The 21652-nt window shown below is 38.2% G+C and overlaps 1 protein-coding gene across 3 annotated transcripts; it reads right to left on the reverse strand.

The window, feature by feature from the left end:
* Positions 1 to 326: 326 nt before the first annotated feature.
* Positions 327 to 20917, reverse strand: LOC117912557 (protein SAWADEE HOMEODOMAIN HOMOLOG 1-like). 3 transcript variants are annotated; one of them, XM_034827193.1, is made up of 9 exons: positions 20747 to 20917; positions 11972 to 12057; positions 11765 to 11810; positions 11518 to 11656; positions 2239 to 2287; positions 1518 to 1569; positions 1096 to 1239; positions 773 to 892; positions 327 to 645 (listed from the first exon to the last, which is right to left on the reverse strand). In XM_034827193.1, the coding sequence occupies exons 1-9, from the start codon at positions 20801 to 20803 to the stop codon at positions 601 to 603; spliced, it is 738 nt and encodes a 245-aa protein (XP_034683084.1). In that variant the 5' UTR covers positions 20804 to 20917; the 3' UTR covers positions 327 to 600. The 3 variants fall into 3 exon arrangements, with proteins under 3 accessions (XP_034683084.1, XP_034683083.1, XP_034683085.1); XM_034827192.1 differs by having other exon boundaries at positions 2239 to 2296; XM_034827194.1 differs by lacking the exon at positions 20747 to 20917 and adding an exon at positions 20158 to 20469 and having other exon boundaries at positions 2239 to 2296.
* Positions 20918 to 21652: the final 735 nt, after the last annotated feature.

A 21652-nucleotide genomic window follows, 5' to 3' on the forward strand; every position in this document is an offset into this window, starting at 1 on the left:
AATGATTCTCTGTATCTTAACACAGTATAAATATTTACTAAATTGTCTTTATCTTTTATAAATTTTTATTAACCACATAAATCAAGGCGATCAATGCAGAAGGTTTTGTCCAAATTATAATTTTAGATTTCCGAGGTAATTTAAGTTTTTTAAATATTCAGTTATTTAAATAACTCTAAAGAAAAAAAAAACAAAAAGCCTTCCCTTACACTTTCCAAAACCATTATTAAATTTTTTTAAAACGAAAAAACAGGAGCATGAAAAAATCCATTATAATATCTAGCCCCCCACCATCCCAGTTATTCTGCCGCTAAACAAAACGATTGCTGGTCAATCAATCTCAGCAGCATTTAATTCACTGCAGTTGCCAAAAAGCAAACGCTGAATACCACAATGGGCTTGGTAAGATAAATGCTGTCTAAGCATATAAAATATGGAATCCCGGTTGAGTTCGTAAACACTTGCATTACATTCGACAACCCTGTACACTACATTTCACCAATCTATATACCCCTTGATACCAACTAAGCTATCCCCCCACCAAAAACCCTAAAAGATTTCCAACCATACCTATATTGTCAATGCCATTTTCTGGCAAATTTAACATGTTGGCCTGCAACATAATCTCCTCAGATGAACTCTTTCCTGAGAAAAAGGAAAAAAGAAAGAAAACAGAAGAATATTTGAACCAAAAGTCAAAGGGATGAATTATTAACTTGATTGATGATATAAAAGGAGAGAAGAAAATTTGTGTGGATTCAACAATGCTTGCCTCTGTGTTGTCATGGTCATATCGAATCAAGAAGAGACACCTGCATCCCCTTATATCATGCATTTTTCTTTGAATTTCTACAACATGGGCATCATAGTAGATTGCTTGATCCCTCCTTTCCTGATGTTTATGCAAATAAAATGATAAGCTAACACGGAGAGGATATTAGCTAATGGTAACAATAAAAACTAAAGAAAATTTGGTCTTGTTATAATTATATTGTGAAATGAAACTACTGTAATTAGTGAGATTCTTATGGTTAAAGATGAAAGGGAGACATGAGCTTGTTTGGAAGTGCATGACTAATAAAAAATTGGAAGTACCTGGAAGCAGAGAACGACGTCTCCAACCTTAACTTTGTGACATTCTGAATGCTCCAGGGGGAGAGAGCGTTCACGCACCGCCTTTTTCACATTTACCCATTCATCCTCCTCAGCCCCGAATCCAACAAATCTTACACGAACTTCCTGCAACAAATGAAAAATTATGCTAAACTTGCCTTCAGATTTGAAGATCAACTCATGTTTTCGCCAGTTCTACATCACTCAAAAGACTTCTAACATTGAAATAGGCAAAATAAATACATAAATAATGCAAATGATAATAAAATACAAGCAATGAAATAAAGAGGCATTTCCCACCCAAAAAAGGGGCTAAAACATCATACAGTAAGAAGCTGGCCTCTAAATTAATTATTTTTAGTACTAAAAGCAATAAAACAAAGAATCATATTTTGACTACTTACAAGTTCACCTGAACTAAGAAATCTGTGGGTGAGGAATGTATCAACATCATACCTGTAAAGGCAGAAAAATTAGAAAGGTGTGCAGGTTTGTGCTAGCTAAAAAGAAAGCAAAGGATTGATCCTAAAAATCTTGCCTACAGCCATTCCAACAATGATCAAATTCTCTAGAATGGGCACAAAACTAAGCAAGCCAGTTATGAATATATTTTCAAAAGATAAAAAGCATACTGTCAGGTCATCATTTCCCTTTTTATTTTGAAAAGGAGAGGGAAGTATGCATTACAATGCAGAATACAAGAGAGAGACAAACAGAAATGCCATACAATAAGCAGACAGAAGATGAAGTAAAATATATCGATTGAACAGTATTGTTGTGTATTCGTTGAAATCAATTGATGATAAATGGGGCCAGCAACCTCAAGCTCTAGAGCTCTGTATGTTTCACAGGTCTTTACAAGAGTTTGTGAGTGACTCAGAATAAATAACCTTTCTGTAAAAGTCATGTGCATCAAAGTAATTCCATCATGATTACAGCAAACATGCTTATGCAATTTCTACCAGCTGCCTGAGCAGCAATGTATTACAGCAGACCGCTGGTTTGATGAAATTATAGCACACTGTTAAAATTATGCAGCCAAATTACTGGAATGAGCAATAAACAAGCATACTATACATCCAAATATTTTCAACAGGTCAGAAATGACCATATACGCATCCTTACCAAGCCCCATCTTTGGATGACCGTGCCTCAAATTCTAATTCTGATAAATCTGGGTCTCCTGCCAGCAAACATCAGTAAACTAGGGGGAAATAGAATTCTGTTTGGTTACAAAAATAAGAATTGTTTTCTGTTAACAAAAATAGCTATGAACAAAATTATTTGATTTGCTGATTTGGTTCATCAGGCTCCTCCTTCAACAGATTCAATGGCAATAAGGGCTTTTTTTTAAACATCTTTTTGGAGAAGCAAATCAGCCAGTCTGTCTGGACTAAACAGCATTATTCTAGAAAAAAGGAACATAACACATTAAAAGTAGTTTGACATGTTTTCAAAAACTAATTTAAATATTTCTTTTGAAAATTGATTATTTTTAGAGAACATTAACATATTGTTCTTCACATTTTAAAAAATGCAAGCACTTTTACAAATTAAAGTGATCAAAAAACGATCATTTTCATTGTTTTCATTTCTCAAGCTAGAACATTTCTGAAAAAACCAGTTTCATGTCTACTAGCAAACAGTTCCAAAGCATCACTAGAAGGCAAAGGAGAATTGTTTAATTACTATAACCATACTTTAGTAAACAGAAACACAAAGCAGGCATGAAGGATAGAAGAAACTGGGGAGAAGAATTGTTTACTACTGTAAACATGTAAAGTAGTCATTACACAAAACAGATACATAATAAAAACTAGGCACAATCTTGGTCCAAATGCTACAGTAAGTATATGAGAACATAAAGACCAGTTGAATGTTGGCAAGCCCAAAACCACAACTCATCCAATTCATAGGCTGTATAAGGATTTAGGGAAGCACGTGGTCAACTCACCAACATCACATAGTCAAATACCCAATGCTAGGGATAAAAAGTTTCAAAACAATTTGGAGTCCATCAAGTCTCTACTCCATCTGCCTTGGAAAGAAACTTGCTAGCATCATATAGGATATGAAGGTTTGCAATCAATAGTGATATCATATTAGGTTGTTATACAGAGAGTGCATCTCACAGCATGATGCTAATCAGTGGCGGAGCCAGACACTTTTGTTAGGGGGGCAAGGAGAAAAATATTATAATATAGTCATGGTAATTAATGGTATTTATTATTATTAAAAAATTAGATAATTTGAAATATTAATTATGAAAATGTATCAAATTAAACAACAATAGTACTAAGAACATTTTAAAAAGTTTCAGATTATCTATAAAAATTATAAAGAAAAATCATTAGAAAATTTCAATCATTTTAGTCATTTTGTAGCAAAAACCCTTAAAATTATTTTAAAGAATCCAATCATTTCTATTATAAATTTTGATCTTTTTCAAATGGAAGAGGCATGCGCCTTTAGGTTTCATCGTCTTATAACCGGATTTTATTTATTTATACCTTAGTCTCATTCTTTGTACCTACATCCAAGGCCTAGATTTTTCTATGTACTTTCAAAAGTGGGAATTAAGATTTCCATAGATACTGAATCAATACCTTAATTTTTTTCCTTTTTTGAATAACTAAATATAAGATAATTGAAAGTAAAGCCTTTTACTTAAAACTTATGTTTCAAATAATAAATCATCACTAAAACAATAATAGTTTAAAAATATTATTTTTTATGATTTAGTTAAGCCCGATAAGACGGAATCATAAAAAATAAGTATAAAAAGGAAAAAGATTGAATAAACAAGAAAAAATAAGTACCAATACTAAACGACATTTATTTATTTTTAAATTTTAGTTCAATGTCCCCCTGAGCCTTACTTGGCTCCACCAGTGATGCTAATGTGTTACTTGAATAAAGAATCACCATCAACTGAGATAACAAATCAACAACTGAAGCCCTTTGTAAATGGGATTATATTAAAAGGCTGGTAGAACATAGTGAATGCAAGCCTGGATACAAGACTCTGTAATAATGCCTACAGGCTCATAACAGAAATGTATGAGCCAAGCATAAGGTGCATCCTGATGCATTTTGACCGATAGGCACAGTAAGAAAATTGCAACTCCCAAGGTTGAGATACAGACACAATATATAAGCATGCGCACACACACACATATAAATGTCACAGATTCTGTTTATTTTTTATTTACTTCAAATCTTTTAATTATCTGTTTATTAGGTTGTTATCCTATTTTTTAGGAGTTTAAATTTGAAGTTGTTTATCCCTAGAATAAAGGAGTCAATTTAGGTCTTCTTTTGGAAACCGAGTCTATCTATTCAGCAGTTTTTCTTATTTTTCTAAATCGAAGAACAGCACATTAGCTTATTTCTTTCATGCATCCGGTTTCATGGTATCAAAGCCGGAAATCAGTTGAGAAAAAAAAATATGGTGAAAACTGCCATGACTAGAGTGAGCAGGGGCAACGGCTACAAGGTTTTGACAGAAACCTCACAGCCGACCCCTACATTTGCTCCCACTGTTTTTCCGGATAGTAACTCCCTGCAAATTACAGCCCACAAACTTAATGGCAAAAATTACCTTTACTGGTCCCACACCGTTCAAATGGTGATACAAGATGTGGAAAGATAGGCTATCTTACTGGTGCAAAGAAGCAACCAAAGGAAGGAGACCCTTCTTTTCAGAATGGGATGCCAAAATTTCCATGATCATGACCTGGCTTGTGAACTCAATGGAGAATAATGTCAGGCAAGCATGTCTTCTGTATTCAACTGCAAAAGCCATTTAGGATTCCACCAAACAGAAGTATTCAGAACAGCAAAATACTTCACAGCTTTTTGCTTTAAGGAACAAGGCCAGAGAATTAAAACAGGGAGATTTAGACGTGAAATGTTATTTCGATGAACTCACAAAATTATGGCAACAGACGGATGTATTTAATGACAGCGACTAGATATGTCCTGAAGATGATGCTTGTTATAGGAAGATGGTGGAGAGAGATAGGATTCATGATCTTTTGGTTGGGTTGAATAAACAACTCAATGAAGTGAGAGGGAGATGTCTTGCAATGAAACTATTACCAAATATTCCAGAGATTTCTTCTGAAATTAGAAGAGAGGAGAGCAGAAGATGAGTGATACTCAACTGTTCTATGACAATTGAAATAAGCCTATCACACTCATGACAACTGTTGGAGGATACATGGGTGACCTCCAAATCAGAGAGAGAAGGTGAATAGACGAGATTCAAGGGGACTGCAGGCAATGACTGAAAGTAATGCTGAAAAAAGGGATGGAGGCAGTACCAGATCCTATCAACTTTCTTTTAGTAAAGAGTAATTAAAGCAATTTGTAAAGATGATTACCCCTGCACAACTATCACAACCGTCCAAAACTTCTCTCTTAGCACAAAAAGGTTTTCTTTCCGCTGCCCTAAATTCCCTAGATGAGTTTCATGAACCTTGGATCATTAATTCAAGTGCTATAGACCATGTGACAGGTTGTGCAAATTTTTTCTTGTCATACACTCCTAGTCCAGGAAATCTTGTAGTTAAGATTGCTAACAGTTTATTTTCTGTAGTCGCAGGGACTGGGACAATAGAAATTGCTCCTAATATTTTTTCAAAATTCCTTCCCCATGTCCAAAAGTTATCAACTCCTTTCAATTAGTAAATTGACAAAGGACCTGGATTGTATTATCAAATTATCAAATGACTAGTGTGAATTTTAAGGCCTGCATTTGAGGAAGAGGATTGGCAATGCTAGAGAACATGAAGGACTACTACTTTGTAAAGTAAATCAATGTGAATAAACATGCTCAAGCCACTAGTTGTAGTTCTCCATTTGTGTTTGGAGAACAAGAAAAAATGCTATGGCACCATAAGTTAGGCCATAAAAGCTTTCCGTATTTCAAAACTTTGTTTCGAAATAAAGAGCTTGTTAATTTGCAATGTGAAGCATGTCAGTTAGCTAAACATTCTCATGTTTTTAAATCATTCTCAACCCTACAAAGTGTCAAAACCATTTGCTATAATATGCAACAATATTTGGGAGCCCTTCTTGGCTTCAAAACACTCATGGAAAAAAATGGTTTACTACTTTTATCAATGATCACACACCTCTATGTTGGGCATACCTCTTGAAGGAGAAATCTAATGCTGAACAATTTTTTAAAAATTTTCATTCCATGATCCAAAATCAATTTCAAACAAAAATACAAAATTTTCAAACTAATAAAGGAAAAAAATATTTTAATTTAATACTTGGGAATATTTGACAAAAAATGGGATTATACATCAAAGTTCATACATTGATACCCCACAACAAAATGGAATTGTTGACCATAAAAATCGTCATCATCTTAAGGTTGCACGTGCTCTCATGTTGTCAATGAGTGTTACAAAATAATTCTAGTCTGCTGTTGTTCTTACAGCTTCATACTTGATAAACTGAATGCTCTCTCGAGTTCTCTAGTTCTCTAGTACCAAACACCATTAAATACTCTCCTTCAATTTTTCCCCAAACATGAGTCATCACTTTGATCCCTCACAAAATTTTTGGTTGTACTGAGTTCATTCATGTTCATCCTCATGATAGATCTAAGTTAGATCCTAGAGCCTTAACATGTATTTTCTTGAGATACTCTACCACACTGAAAGGATAACAATGTTATTCCACTGCAAAACATAAATATTTAGTTTCAATGTCATTTTCTTTTAGCAACAACCTTATTATCGGCCAAATTCCCTTCAGGGGGAGAATTCAAGGGGATTTTTAGGATACATCTCTATCAACACCAATCGTGCCTATATCTTCTACTGTGCCTCCTTTACCTTTAGATATTCCAAATTTGTCCTCTTCATCAAACCCACCAGAGTCAATGCTACCTACAAGCAGTAACACTTCTTCTTCACGGGGAGAATTACAACCGCAACATGAGTTACTAGTTTATTCACATCAAAACAATTCTCAAAGGGTGGAAAACTTTCTGCACCCTTAGCATGGTCAAGAATCTAAACTAAATATAGGTACACATCTTTTCACGTCTAATCCCAATCCTACAATAAATGATCTTGATGTTCCCATACCTGTGAGAAAAGGTGTTAGATCTTGCACTCAACACCCAATCTCTAACTATGTGTCCTATAGTCATCTATCACCTTCTTTCCATGCATTTACCACTAACCTTTCAGATATTGAAATTTCAAGAAATGTGGAAGAAGCCTTAAAAGTTCTTGAATGGAGGAATGTGATGATAGAAGAAATGAAAGCTCTTGAAAAAAATGGAATGTGGGAACTAATGAAAAGGTCAAAAGGAAAGACCCCAATTGAATGCAAATGGGTTTTCACCATGAAGTATAACTCCAATGACTTAATTGAAAGATATAAGGCGAGACTTGTAGCAAAAGGGTTCACGTAGACACTCAGTATTGATTATCAAGAGATGTTTTTCCTAGCTGCTAAGCTCAACACAATCCAAATTCTTCTATACGTGGCTGCCAACTAAGATTGGCCTTTATAACAACTAGATGTCAAGAATGTCTTTATTAACAGGGATCTTGAGGAAGATTGTACATGAACTTACCACTAGGTTTTGATGAAGCTAGAAGAGGTGAGTTGGTTTGCAAGCTCAAAAGATGTCTTTATGGGCTCAAACAACCACCCGGAGCATGGTTTGATAGGTTTACTATATCAATTCGATAGCAAGGTTATAATCAAGCTTAAACAAATCATACATTGTTTTTTAGACATCAAGACAACAAGACTACCATTCTCATTGTTTATGTTGATGACATAATCTTGATAAGAGATGATGTCGATGGAATGAAAAGGCTTAAAGGAGCTCTTGCTACTAAGTTCAAGATCAAGGACCTTATTGAGGTACTTTCTTGCCATGGAGGTGATAAGGAACAAAACAGGTATATCAATTTCTCAAAGAAGTACATACTTTGAACCTGTTGAAAGAAACAGGTATGATAAGTTGTAAACCGATGGAGATTCCAATGGATTCAAATTTGAAATTGGGAGAGCTAGATCATACTAGTCCAATTAACAAAGAGAGATATCAACATCTTGTTGGGAAACTTATCTACTTATCTCATACAAGATCAAAAATTGCTCTCATTGTTAGTGTTGTGAGTTAGTTTATATGTTCTCCTTGTGAGGTGCATTTGGAGGTTGTTTATCCAATATTAAAGTATTTGAAGGAAACTCCAATGAAGGTTTGTTCTTCAAGAAGAATGGAGGTCGGAGCATAGAAAGTTGACATTAGGATTTTTTTTTTTTTTTTTTTTTTGATAAGTAAATGAATTTCATTAAAAAAGAGACGCTAAAATAGCGACTTTAAGTATACAAATACCTATACACCCACCTTCAAAAAGGCCAAAAGACAAAGAGAACCGAATACCACAAACCTACTTAGAACCCAACCAATCAATAAAATTAGCTATAGTTAGAGGGCAATCGTCTATGAACAACTTAGCCTCAGCCCATAAAGTAAGAATAAAAGAGTGTTTCAGTCTCTGAATTGACAACGATTCATCCTTGAAAGCCAATCTATTCCTCTCCTTCCAAACCATCCAAAAAATGTGAAGAGGAGCAACTCTCCACGCCTTCTTGCGATTTTTGCCCAGGAAAAAACCATTCCAACTTAGAAGGGTCTCTCTAACTAAAAAAGGCAAAACCCAAGACACTCCAAATAAAGCAAAAGGAAGATCCCATAACGCCCTCGTTCTTGAACAATGAAGAAGAAGATGGTTTATGTTCTCCTCTTTCTCAAGACACATAAAACATCTATTCGCCAAGGTCCATCCTCTTTTTTGGACCATATCCAATGTTAAGGTTTTGCCCCACGTAGCCTCCCATGCGAAGAAGCTAATCTTGGGCTGCACATTCACATTCCAAATAAAGCTTGAAGGAAACAAAGATGAACCATCCGCTTCAAGAGCTATGTAGAGAGACTTGACCGAGAATTTACCACTCTTGGTTTCAGTCCAAGACACCGTATCCTCCACATCCTCAATAACTCTTTTACTCTGAATCCTCTCCATAAATCTTTCAGCCTCCTCTACCTCCCAGTCATTGAACACTCTTAAAAAACAGGGGTTCCAACCCCCCAGCCCCCCTCAGCCAAGGGATCCCATATATCTGCCACCCACGCTTCCTTCTCAACCGTCAAAGCAAAAAGAGAGGGAAAGGTCATACATAGAGGAGACTCCCCACACCATCTATCCCTCCAAAAACTCACCCTTCTCCCATTACCAACTTTGAAAGCCAACCTATCACTCACCAACTTCCAATCCGCCCTTATTCCTTTCCACAAACCCAAACCATGAGCCTCTCTCACTTCCCACGAGCACCATCCCCCTCTAGCTTCTCCTTACTTCCCTCTAATCACTTGATTCCACAAGGCCTCTCTCTCATTTGCGAAACGCCAATTCCATTTAGCAAGAAGAGTCTTGTTGAGGAGGGAAAGGCTTTTGACCCCCAATCCTCCTTTCGCCTTACTTAAGCACACCAACTCCCATCTTACTAAATGAGGCTTTCGTTCCAGATTGCCCCCACCCCATAGGAAGTCCCTTTGGATTTTCTCTAATCTCCGTCTAACTGAGCTTGGTAAGCACAACAATGACATTAAATAGATGGGTAAATTCGATAACGTACTACGAATGAGAGTCGCCCTTCCTTGGATAAATATTGTCTCTTCCACATGGTTAACCTTCTTCGAAAGCGCTCTTCCACACCATCCCAAACTGTGACTGACTTAAAAGGAGCACCCAGGGGCATCCCCAAATAGGTGGTTGGAAGACTACCCAGACTACAGCCAAAATCCCCAGCAAGATCATCCATATTCTCCACCTTCCCTACTGGAATTAGTTTACTTTTTTCCAAGTTTATTCTCAATCCTGAAGCCACCTCAAACCACATACGAAGCCAATTGAGGTAAGTCAACTGATCTTGTGAAGGTTTACAAAACACCAGTGTATCATCAACAAACAACAAGTGGGAAATTAGGACCCCTTCTTCGCTCCGACCTTTCACCCTACAACCTGAAAAAAAATCTCCCTCTACAGCCCTTTTGATGAAAGCACTAAAGACCTCCATAGCTATGACAAAGAGATAGGGGGAAAGGGGATCGCCCTGCCTCAAACCCCTAGAGCTTTGAAAGAAGCCCGTAGGGGTTCCATTGATCATTACTGAGAAACTTGCAGTGGATATGCACCACTGAATCCACCCAATCCATTTCTCCCCAAAACCCATTTTCTTCATGATTGTGAGAATAAAATTCCAGTCCACTTTATCATACGCCTTCTCTATATCTAGTTTGCACAAAATGTCACTCTCATTATTCTTAAGGGTCGAATCAATGGCTTCATTGGCTATCAACACTGCATCTAGAATTTGTCTACCTTCCACAAACACCCCTTGAGCTTTGGAGACCACTTTTCCAACCACCTTTTTTAGCCTATTGGCTAATACCTTGGCCAGCCACTTGTACAAGCTTCCCATCAAGCTTATAGGCCTATAATCCCCTAAAGCTTCAGCCCCTGCTTTTTTTGGAATTAAGACCATGAAGGTTGCATTTAGGATTTTAACAAATTTAACATTTTCGTAGAATTCCTTAAAGAAGCAAGAAGCAGTTTATTGTAGCTTAAAGCAGTGCAAAGGTTGAATTTAGAGCTATGGCCCAAGGGATTTGCAAGCTATTGTGGTTGAAGCTAGTGTTAGAAGAATTAAAAGTTGCAAATGGTGGTCTTATGAAGCTTTATTGTGACAACAAAGCTGCCACAAGTATTTATCATATTCCAGTGCATCATAATCGTACTAAACATGTTGAGGTTGGTAGGCATTTTATAAAGGAAAAGATTGAGAAAGGAATTGTTTGCATGTTGTATGTCCCTACATCCAAGCAGACTATTGATTTGCAGACAAAAGGTCTTGGAAGACCAATGCTTGAAAAATTGGTACACAAGTTGGGAATGCTATATTTTTAACCCAGCTTAAGGGGGAGTGTCGCAGATTCTGTATTTTTTTTTTTTCAAATCTTTTAATTATTTGTTTGTTAGGTTGTTATCCAATTTTTTAGGAGTTTAAATTTGAAGTTGTTTATCCCTAGAACAAAGGATTCAGTTTAGGTCTTTTGTTAGTAACCAAGTCTATTTATTCAGCAGTTTTTTCTTATTTTTTTGAATTGAATAACAACGCATTAGTTTTTTTCCTTCCTGCATCCGGTTGCAATAAAATACATGGATCCTTACTGTGAGCATGAGAGTAAGTGTCAAGTTCATTTAAAAGACTATTAAGCAACAAATATTGGTAGGAATTTTGAACATTCCACAGTTGCAAATCATATTCTATAAGAAAATGAAAAGAAAAATATAGCACCTTCAGGCATTTGAGAACTTTCATGTAGCTTATTTGAAGGGAATGTTTCTGGTAAAACACACAGTTCCTTGGAGACATTAGGTGGACAAGAAACTTTGTGCGTGCACTCTTGTAGCCTATCCTTAAACCAACTTTGCACCTGCAAAATGATAATAATAATAATAGGAGTGATACACCCACTAAAAGAAAAAGAACTAATTACAAAGAAATAATCTAGCCCAAGGGAAAAAGAGGGAGAGAGTAGAACCTCAATCCATTTTATAGCAGGTTTCCCAGCACGACCTGAAGAGCGACTGAAAGGAGATAACATGCCAAAAAAATTCACCAAATACCCAAACAAGCTGTCTTACATGGGGAAAAAGAAAGAAAAACCACTCTATCTGTATTCAATTCCTTGCAAATTGATGTGGTTCGCAAAGTACCCACATTCAGTAATGGACAAAATGAAACTCACTTAAAACCACCCGTTAGTCTTTTGCAGAAATCTGGGTTCAATGCCTGTTCTCCTGATTCCTTGAGCACCTTCTCCATTTTTTCCACCTGTTTAGTTGAGAGAAAGGAAAAAAGTTTTATGATGCCACTTAGCATGAAACCTTTTCTTTTATATAGAATCGGCACTAATTTCAACAGGTTCTAATGGACTCAAAAATAAAATTCACAGCATTCAACAACTAAATGCAAATTGAAACTTTTTTTTTTTTTTTTTATAGGTAAAATGCAAATCGAAACATTAATTGCATCATTGTGACTGCTGTGGAGAAAACCATTGCAACCTTTTAATCAACCAGAGAAAAGAAAGGAACTTTATCATCCAACTGCTCCCGCTTACTTGGCAGACGATGAGATGGTATAAAAACTTCATACATGCACCAATTTCTACAGAATATCATAACAACTGACTTTCATGGTGTTTCCAGTATATAAGGACAGACCACACAACATGATTTTAACAGCTTTCAATTGCATGCCAAAAAGTTAATTAAAGAGCACTGTTAGAAAAGAAGTAAAAGTTTATCCATATGGCTAAAATTCAAGTAGAATAGACGTTCACAGCTTCCATTCCGAATAGTCAAACTGCATAACAAATGCCTTGAAGAGAAACCATCCAGAATATAATATATTTTGACTTTCACGTATTTCCTTAGGAAGGAGCTGCTAAGCACCCATATACAGAAGAAACTTAAAATCAAGCAAAATAGTATATCCTAAGAAGAAAAAGCACAGACAAATGTGTTGACGACTGCAATTCCCACTCCACAGGGATTTCAAGTCCAAAAACACCATTATCGAGCAATAAAATAATTGCAGTCGAATGGGTGAAAGATGAGAGGGGGAAGGTGTTGGTTTGCGATTGAGTCGAAGACGTTTGAGGTTTTGGTAGAGGAAGTTAGAGGGAAGATACGAGGTACCATTGTGGAAAGGAGCAGAGGTTTCTCTTCCTGGATCAGATTTGGGGTGACAAGTTTGAGAAAGTTGTTGGAAGGTCTTGAAGAATGCTGTAGGGAGGAAAGGAAAGGAAGATTAGATAAAGTGTGGGAGGAAGAAGGTAGAAAGTTTAAAGTGGAAAGACGCGAAAATGGGTCGGGGAGATTCATCCTCTGTTCTGTGATTGATGTAGAGGCTAAGAGGTTTTGTGTAGTTGTCCCCGAAGGAAAGGGTTTGATAGGAGGATGGGCCTTGTTTGCTGAGAAACTTAGGGGTTTAGGGGTAGTAACATTTGAGGATATGAAGGTGGAAGAAGTTCATCGAGGTGAATCAAAGCCGAAAGTGGTGGCAATAGAGAAAATGGATGGAAGATACCAAGAAAAGAAGGTGCAGAGTACGAAGAAGACTTTTGTGGAAGTGACTAAGGAGCAAGCTGGAAGGCAAGGTGAAGGAGAAGCTTTATGGCTTCAAGTTGGAGGGAGAGGGTTGAGTGACAGGAAGGAAGGATTGGGTCGGTGCCTTGTTGGAAGTTGGGGTGCTGGATCAATGGGGGAGTTGGAGTTGCAGTCGGTCAGAGAATGGGGGGTGCACAGTTGGAATATAAGAAACGGATTGAAGGTGAAGAGTATGGGAGGTCCTTTCATGTTGCTTGAATTCGAAGATGAAAATGAGGCAGAGAGAACACTAAAGAGGGGGACACGAAGATTTAATGACAAAGTGGTGCATTTAGAGAGATGGAGCGTGGAGGCAGGATGCTCAAAGGTAGGAAGTCTAGTTGAAAATGTCTGGGTAAGAGTGGTGGGACTCCCGCTTCATTGTTGGAGTGAAAAAGTTTTTAAGAGAGTAGGGGACTGTTGTGGAGGCTTTGTGGAGGTGGATAGAGAAACAAAGAATTATTCTCAGATCCAGTGGGCCAGAATTTTGGTAAAGAATAGGGGTAATTTATTTCCGGGAACTATGCACTTAGTGGTAGACGATTACTGCTATGATTTACAGCTGTGGTGGGAGAGGCTACCATGGTTTTCAAAGGTGTTGCCGATGAAGACGATGACAGGGGGGGAGAAGGAGAAGGCAAGGGAAGAACGGGAAGTGGGCTCACGCGCAGAGAGTAGGAGTAGCAAAAGGAAAGAAAGTTGGCGTGTTGCAGAGGATGTGGGGGCAGACTCAGCCAGAAAAGATGGAGGGGAAGAAAAGCCTGTTGAAGATGGGAAGTCTGGTACAGCTGCAGCTTTTTCAGTCGTAGGGAAGAAGTATGCAGGAAAAGGGAAAGGAATAATGGGCTTAAATGAAGGGGTTATTAAGCCCAACAGTGAAGGCTCTCAAGACCAGCTGGACTGGGCTTCAAAAGTGAAGAAAAAGCCCAATGGACCGTGGGACTGCTGGGAAGAGGGGCAGTCCAGTGGAGTTTCAGGGAGGGCCTACAGTGCTGGCCATTTAAATTCCTTTTGGGTTGGGCCGGATAGGGAGGATTGCAGGCCCAATATGGTTATGAGAGAAGGACAGTCTTTTGAGGCCTTGTGGGCTGGCACTTCTTTTAGGCCCACAAAGGGAAGTATTTTAAAAGAAGCTAGGGCTTCTTTAGGACAATCACGTTCAGAGATTTGGTTCGAAGAAGAACTCTTGCCCAGAGGGATGCCAGCTGCAGCAGAGAGAAGCGAGAAACAAAGGGCTTCCCTTGCGGACGAGTGGCTGATGGAGGAAAATTCCAGGTACTCCAATCTTGAGCCCTCTGCGATGTGCTTTTGGGGGGGACGGGTCTCTTCTTCTTCTACTCTCTCTGGGGGAAAGGGGGCTGTGATTGTGATGGATGAAAGGTGCGGTAATGACGCTGTGGAGGAGGATAGTGAAGGGAAGTTAAACTTTACTCCATTGAGAGTGTGTCCGATGGAAGTAAGGGACGATCAGATGGGAGTGGGGGTTTCTTTTATGTTGGAAGAGGGGAGAGGCGAAGGGGTTGAGAAAGAAGGAGAAGACGAGGAGAGTTGGAGGTATAGTTGTCTGGCAAGATTTTGTCAGTGTTTGGGAATGCCTTCGGAAGGCTTTGAAAGGGAGATATTGCAACTCCTCAATAAAATTAGGGAAAGAAGGGATTGTTCTGAGAGGGTTACAGGAAAAAAGAGGAAAGGTAAGGGACTTTCGAGATTTGATCGTGAATTAAAGAAACTTGAGTGGTCGGTGAATTATGGAGGAATTGTAGAGGATCAGGGCCATCAAGAGTCTGGTAGATGAAGCTAAGGATTCTGTCGTGGAATGTAAGGGGGGCAAACGACAAGGAAAAGAGAAGGGTGATAAAGGATGTGATTAAATCACAGAAGGTTGACCTAGTGTGTATTCAGGAAACAAAAATCCAGGAGATGTCAAATGGGTTGGTCAAAAGCCTCGGGGTTGGAAGATGTTTGGAATGGGGGTCTTTAAATTCCAGGGGGACGGCTGGGGGGGTGTTGGTGTTTTGGGATAACAGGGTATTGCAATTAGAGGAGATGGAGGTGGGCAAATTTACAGTCTCTTGTCGTTTTAAGAGCTGTGAGGATGGGTTCTGTTGGTGTTTCACAGGAGTTTATGGGCCCACAGCAAAAGCGGAGAGAGAGGATTTTTGGAGTGAGCTGGGGGCAATAAAAGGGTTATGGAATGAGCCGTGGTGTGTTGCAGGAGACTTCAATATGATTAGATTCCCATCAGAGAGGAGCAGAGGAGGCCGGTTAACCCAGGCAATGAGGAGATTTTCAGAGGTGGTTGAGGAGTTAGAATTAAGGGATTTGCCACTTCAAGGGGGGGTGTTCACGTGGTGTGGTGGTCTCAATAATCGATCAAAATCAAGAATTGATCGATTTTTCATTTCTGAGGATTGGGAAACTCATTTTCAAGGGGCCATCCAAACTGTTTTGGCTAGGCCTATCTCTGACCATGCCCCGATTCTTCTAGATGGGGGAGGAATGAGGAGAGGACCCACGCCTTTTAGATTTGAGAACATGTGGCTGAAAAGTGAGGGCTTTAAAGAGGTAATGAGACAGTGGTGGGAGGGGATTCAAGTGAATGGATCGGCTAGTTTCATATTGACTGAAAAACTGAAGGCCTTAAAACCCCTATTAAGAAGTTGGAATAAAGACGTTTTTGGACAGGTTGATTTAGAGAAACAGAAAGCATGGAACTTAATAGAGTACTGGGACAAGGAAGAAATGGTTCGTTCTCTGTCAATAGAAGAAGAAGAAGTTAGGAAGGAGGCAAAGGAGTTATATAAGAAGTGGGCTCTATTGGAAGAAGTATCATGGAGGCAAAAGTCTAGGGAAATTTGGCTAAAAGAGGGGGACAGAAACACCAAGTTTTTTCATAAAATGGCAAATGCTCATAGAAGGAGGAAGCAACTGAATAGAATAAAGGTGAATGAGAGGTGTTTTACTGAGGAGAGTGAAATCAAAGAGGAGGTTGGCAGAAACTTCCAAGAACTGTTGACAGACCCGGGTGATTGGAAGCCTAGTATTGAAGGGCTAAATTTTGAGAGGCTGGAAGAGAGGGAGGCAGAGAGGCTGGAGCAGCCATTTTCAGAGGAGGAGGTCTTTGAAGCGCTGAAAGGCTGTTGCGGTGAGAAAGCACCAGGGCCGGACGGCTTCTCAATGGCCTTTTGGCAGTTTGCTTGGGATTTTGTGAAGGTGGAGGTCTTGAATTTGTTCAGACAATTTCATGAGACGGGGAGATTTGTTAGAAGCATGAATGCAACCTTCTTAGTTTTGATTCCCAAGAAAGGGGGGGCTGAGGACTTAAAGGACTTTAGGCCAATAAGTTTGGTGGGAGGGCTTTACAAATGGTTAGCTAAGGTGTTGGCTAACAGGTTAAAAGGAGTGTTAGCTAAAGTGATATCTTTATCTCAAAATGCTTTTGTGGAGGGGCGGCAGATTATGGACGCAGTTCTGATCGCTAATGAGGCAATAGATTCCATCCTGAAAAATAATAGAGGGGCAATAATGTGCAAATTAGATATAGAGAAAGCTTATGACCATGTGGATTGGAAATTTTTGATAGCGGTAATGGGGAAAATGGGATTTGGAGGTAGGTGGTGTAATTGGATAAAATGGTGCTTATCCACTGTCAGATTTTCAGTTCTGGTGAATGGCAGTCCAACGGGTTTTTTCCAGAGCTCGAGGGGCATAAGGCAAGGAGACCCCCTCTCGCCTTATTTATTCGTAATAGTGATGGAGGCTTTTAGTTGTTTGATGAAAAGAGCAGTTGATGGTGGTTTTTTGACGCCTTGTTTGGTTCGGGGAAGAAGGGGCGAAGGGGTCCAAATTACACATTTGTTGTTTGCTGATGACACGTTGGTCTTTTGTGAAGCTAAAGAGGATCAGTTGACACACCTATGCTGGCTACTAATGTGGTTTGAGGCTTTGTCAGGGTTAAAAGTGAATATGGAAAAGAGTGAATTGATTCCAGTTGGTAGAGTTGAAAATGTGGGAGAGTTAGCTGATGAATTTGGTTATAAGGTGGGAAACTTACCATCCACCTACCTAGGAATGCCTTTAGGTGCTCCTTTTAAATCTAGTGGTGTTTGGGATGGAATAGAGGAAAGGTTCAAAAGGAGATTGGCTATGTGGAAGCGACAATACATTTCAAAAGGAGGAAGGATTACCTTAATTCGGAGTACTTTGTCCAACTTGCCAATCTATTTCATGTCCATCTTCCAAATTCCAAGGGCGGTTAGGATAAGACTGGAAAAGATACAAAGAGATTTTCTATGGGGAGGAGGCGCTCTTGAGCAGAAACCTCACTTAGTAAGGTGGTCGATTGTGTGTGATGATAAAGGTAAAGGAGGTTTGGGGGTAAAGAGTCTTGGGTTGTTCAATAAGGCTCTCCTGGGAAAGTGGGCATGGCGTTTTGCTAACGAGAAAACGGCCTTATGGAATCAGGTGATTAGAAGGAAGTATGGGGAGGAGAAAGGAGGATGGAGATCTTGTGAGATTAGGGAGGCTTATGGGGTTGGTTTGTGGAAAGCTATAAATAAGGTGGGACAATTTGTAACCCCTTTTTTGGCTATGAGGTGGGGGATGGTAAGAATGTGAGGTTTTGGAAAGATAAGTGGTGTGGTACCAGCCCTTTAAGCGAGGCTTTCCCTTCTTTATTTTCCATAGCAACGTCAAAAGAGGCATGGGTAAATGAAGTGTGGACAGCCGAGGGGGATAGGAGGGGAAGTTGGACTCCTACTTTCAATAGGCCGTTTAATGATTGGGAATTGGAAGAAGTGGGAAGGTTACTTGGGTGTTTGGAAGGAAAGATGGTGAGGGTGGATGAGGAGGACAGGGTGAGATGGGTGGAATCAAAGGATGGAGTTTTTTCGGTAAAGTCCTTGTATAGGACAATGCAGCCGGTGTCGTCAGCTTGGTTTCCTTCAAAGATTATTTGGATGTCTTATGCTCAACCCAAGATAAGTTTCTTTGCGTGGGAGGCGTCGTGGGGTAGAGTCCTAACTTTGGACCGTCTGCAAAAGAGGGGTTGGGCTTTGGCAAATAGGTGCTTTCTTTGCCAAAAGTGCGGGGAATCGATTGACCACCTCCTCCTTCATTGTGATAGAACAAGGGAGGTGTGGACCTTGCTCCTCTCTTTTTTTGGAGTCTCTTGGGTTTTTCCGCGTTCGGTTAAGGAAACTCTAATAGGTTGGAGGGGTTCCCTTATGGGCAAGAAGAGGAAGGTGACGTGGCTTTTGGGACCGTTATGCTTGTTTTGGGTCATTTGGAAGGCTAGAAATTCAATTGCTTTTGAGGACGGGGTGCTATCTATACAAAAGCTGAAAATTTCCTTTGTGTATTTGCTATGGTCGGAAACCAAAGTGTGGATAAAAGATGGTCCTTCGACCTTATTAGATTTTATAGATTGGGTGTGCATGTATTAAGGAAGAGAGTTTTTTGTGCTTTCATAGAGGGGTGGGTTCTTTTGTAAGGGGGTGAGTCGTTTTTTTCTATACTGTATCTATTTGAGTCGCTTCTTTAGCGTCTCTTTTTTCAATACATATATCACTTACTGATCAAAAAAAAAAAAATAAAAAAAAAAAATAATTGACTATGTCATAACAGAGTGGCATTATATTGCGCCATTTTGCAAGCACCTTTAATATATTCTCCTATTTACCTATCAAAAAAACAATAATAATAATAACAGAGTGGCATTATCCAAGTGGTCTTAATAGGTAGAAAGTATAATAGTTATTGACAACCTCAATCAAACCCTGAACAAAAACAATAAATCTCAAAGCAGCCTAATACACAACAACAAAATAAACAAAATAAGCAAAATTACCAGAGAAGGTTAGGAGAGATATGAAGACGAGAACAGTTTGAATCTCTTAGCAAGCGATTCTCTAAGCAAGCAGGTTTTGGGTTATTGTTTCAGCACCCTAATTATCTTGTTGGCTCCAATACCTGTTTTTTGCTTTATTTGGAGTCACTTGGGTCCTTTTGTTGGTTGAGGAGGCCTTGCTAAGTTGGCAATGCTCCCTGGAGGGAAGATAGCAAAAGAAAGTTTGAAGCGCTGCCCCATTGTGTATTTTGTGGACTTTGTGGAAAGAGAAAAACTGAAGAGCATTTGAAATACAAAACAATTGGTTCACTTTTTGAAGAGTTCATTTGTGATTAATCTATTGTCTTGGGGTTAGGATGTACATAGCATAAGGAATTCTGTCCTCATTCGAGTTTGTAGATTGGCTAGGTCTAATTGAGGGAGGGAGCATTATTTTCCCTTGTTTTGGCTATGCCTTTTGCTTTGTGTATAGCCCTTTTCATTAATAAATTCTCTCTTTTGCTTACTTATCAAAAAGCCAAAATAAGCAAAATCAGATTCAACATGAACCATCTACTCAGAAGCTACAATCCATGACACTACAACAACCATAAAACAAAAAATATTTACAGATTACAATATAAATTAACTTTGTCATCGATATTATATAACATGTATAGCCTCAATTTCCAGACATCTTCCATGAGAAAATCAAGAAGAAATTTACAGCCAGCTTTGGAAATTCTGGACCAATATTTTCCTGCTAATACAAGAGTATAATTTAGCACAATCACAGTCAAAATAACATCTGCATGCTCAATGATGCACCATACAAGAAGCATATAAAACATCTCCATACATGTTTTAACCAGACCAGAAGCATGAAGAATAGGAAGAAATTAAGAGCCAATATTTCCAATTCCAACATGGATATGATGATAAATAAATACCCACATTCCTCTGAGCTAAATTCACAGGCATGAGAGTATCCATCCATTGCAGCACTATCGAAACAATACATCAAAAAACAAACGTTTGAATATAGCTCACCTGCATATGAAAAAACTGGTCTGATTTGAAGAGCTAAGATTCCAAATTCAAAGCTATTATGACAATTAATTAACGCCCACATTCCTCTAGGCCATTAAAATCGAAACCCTAGAATTCCTTGCATGTTATGATGCTAACCAGGAAATGCATCATACGACAAACACACATCAATATTTCACCGTATTTTGTCACACACACGTAAAGAAGCCAAGCCAAAAACCAGACCTAATCTTTCAAATTTCAGCATGATTATGACTATTAATCAGCACCCACGTTTTATCATTACAACAAAGCCACAACTCGATAAATTATTTCAAAAAAAATGCACTATAAACACACATGAATCTGACATTTGAATGCATTTTCCCCCAAAAAAAAACCAAGCAAAAATTGACAGCCAGCATTTGAAATTTAACTTATTAGGCTAATTAATCAATGCCCGTATAAAGAAATTATGTAAATAGAACAAACAAGGATATATTAAGAATTACACCTCGAGTTTTGTGAAGCCAGAAAACAGCCGTCTCCCTCTAGGGCGAAGGCGATCCATGACGAGCCTGAAAAACCCTAACTTGGTCACAGATAGAACTGAAAAACCCTAGCTATTGACTATAGTACGGAGAAATGAGTCCAGTGGTTTGAAGCTTTCGTTTGGGTTTTGGGCGCCCTTTTTCTTTTTTGTTCCTTTGCAAGTTAAAATCCCGATAAACGGACATGCCCTTCTGTTACTGTCCTCTCTTGTCAGGGCAAAGGGCTTGGGCTTTGGGTTTTGGGCCTACGTCCAAATGCAAGCAATTTCAATCTTTCAATATTTTTCAAATTTTATATTATGTAAATTTAGGTAGATTTGGATATGCTTCATGCTAAGGAAGCAGGGAAGATTTCTTAAAAGTGTTCTATCTGTTCTTTAAAATTAAAAACAGTTTTTGGCCTTTAAAAAACATCTTTGAACTAAAAATATATATTTTTTAGAATTTATTTTAAAAATTATTTTTTGAGAATAAATTTAAAGTGTTTTCAATTGTTTTTTATGAAATATTTTAAACAACAATTGCAATTGTTGTTTAAAATATTTCATAAAAAACAATTGAAAAACATAGAGAATAATTTGAAACTTTTACGAGAAAAAGGTTAAAAATAAAAATAAAAAATCATATTTAAACTTCCAAATAAAATTTAATTTTGAAAACAATTAAGAATTATTTTTCAAAATGTTATCAAATAGAGACATAGACATTACTGAGTAGATCTGGTTAGCAAGTTTTTTAGAACAATAAAAATAATTAAGTATTATTCTTAAAAATAGTTCTCAATTATTATTTTTTTTTGTAAATTATTTTTAGCAACTCAAATACGAAAAAGTTAGGCTATTGTGCATATATATTCGGGCATCTCTTAA

This window comes from Vitis riparia, chromosome 4, assembly GCF_004353265.1.
Source record: "Vitis riparia cultivar Riparia Gloire de Montpellier isolate 1030 chromosome 4, EGFV_Vit.rip_1.0, whole genome shotgun sequence".
Lineage (NCBI taxonomy): Eukaryota > Viridiplantae > Streptophyta > Magnoliopsida > Vitales > Vitaceae > Vitis > Vitis riparia.

What these genes read in the sequence shown, in the direction of transcription:
- LOC117912557 (XM_034827192.1), bottom strand. Translation starts at nt 20,803, where the DNA reads ATGGATCGCCTTCGCCCTAGAGGGAGACGGCTGTTTTCTGGCTTCACA. An exon ending in AGACTAACGGGTGGTTTTAA is followed by an intron (nt 11,811 to 11,971) that starts GTGAGTTTCATT and finishes ATCTCCTTTCAG; the next exon opens with TCGCTCTTCAGGTCGTGCTG. An exon ending in TCATCCAAAGATGGGGCTTG is followed by an intron (nt 1,570 to 2,238) that starts GTAAGGATGCGT and finishes CTGCCTTTACAG; the next exon opens with GTATGATGTTGATACATTCC.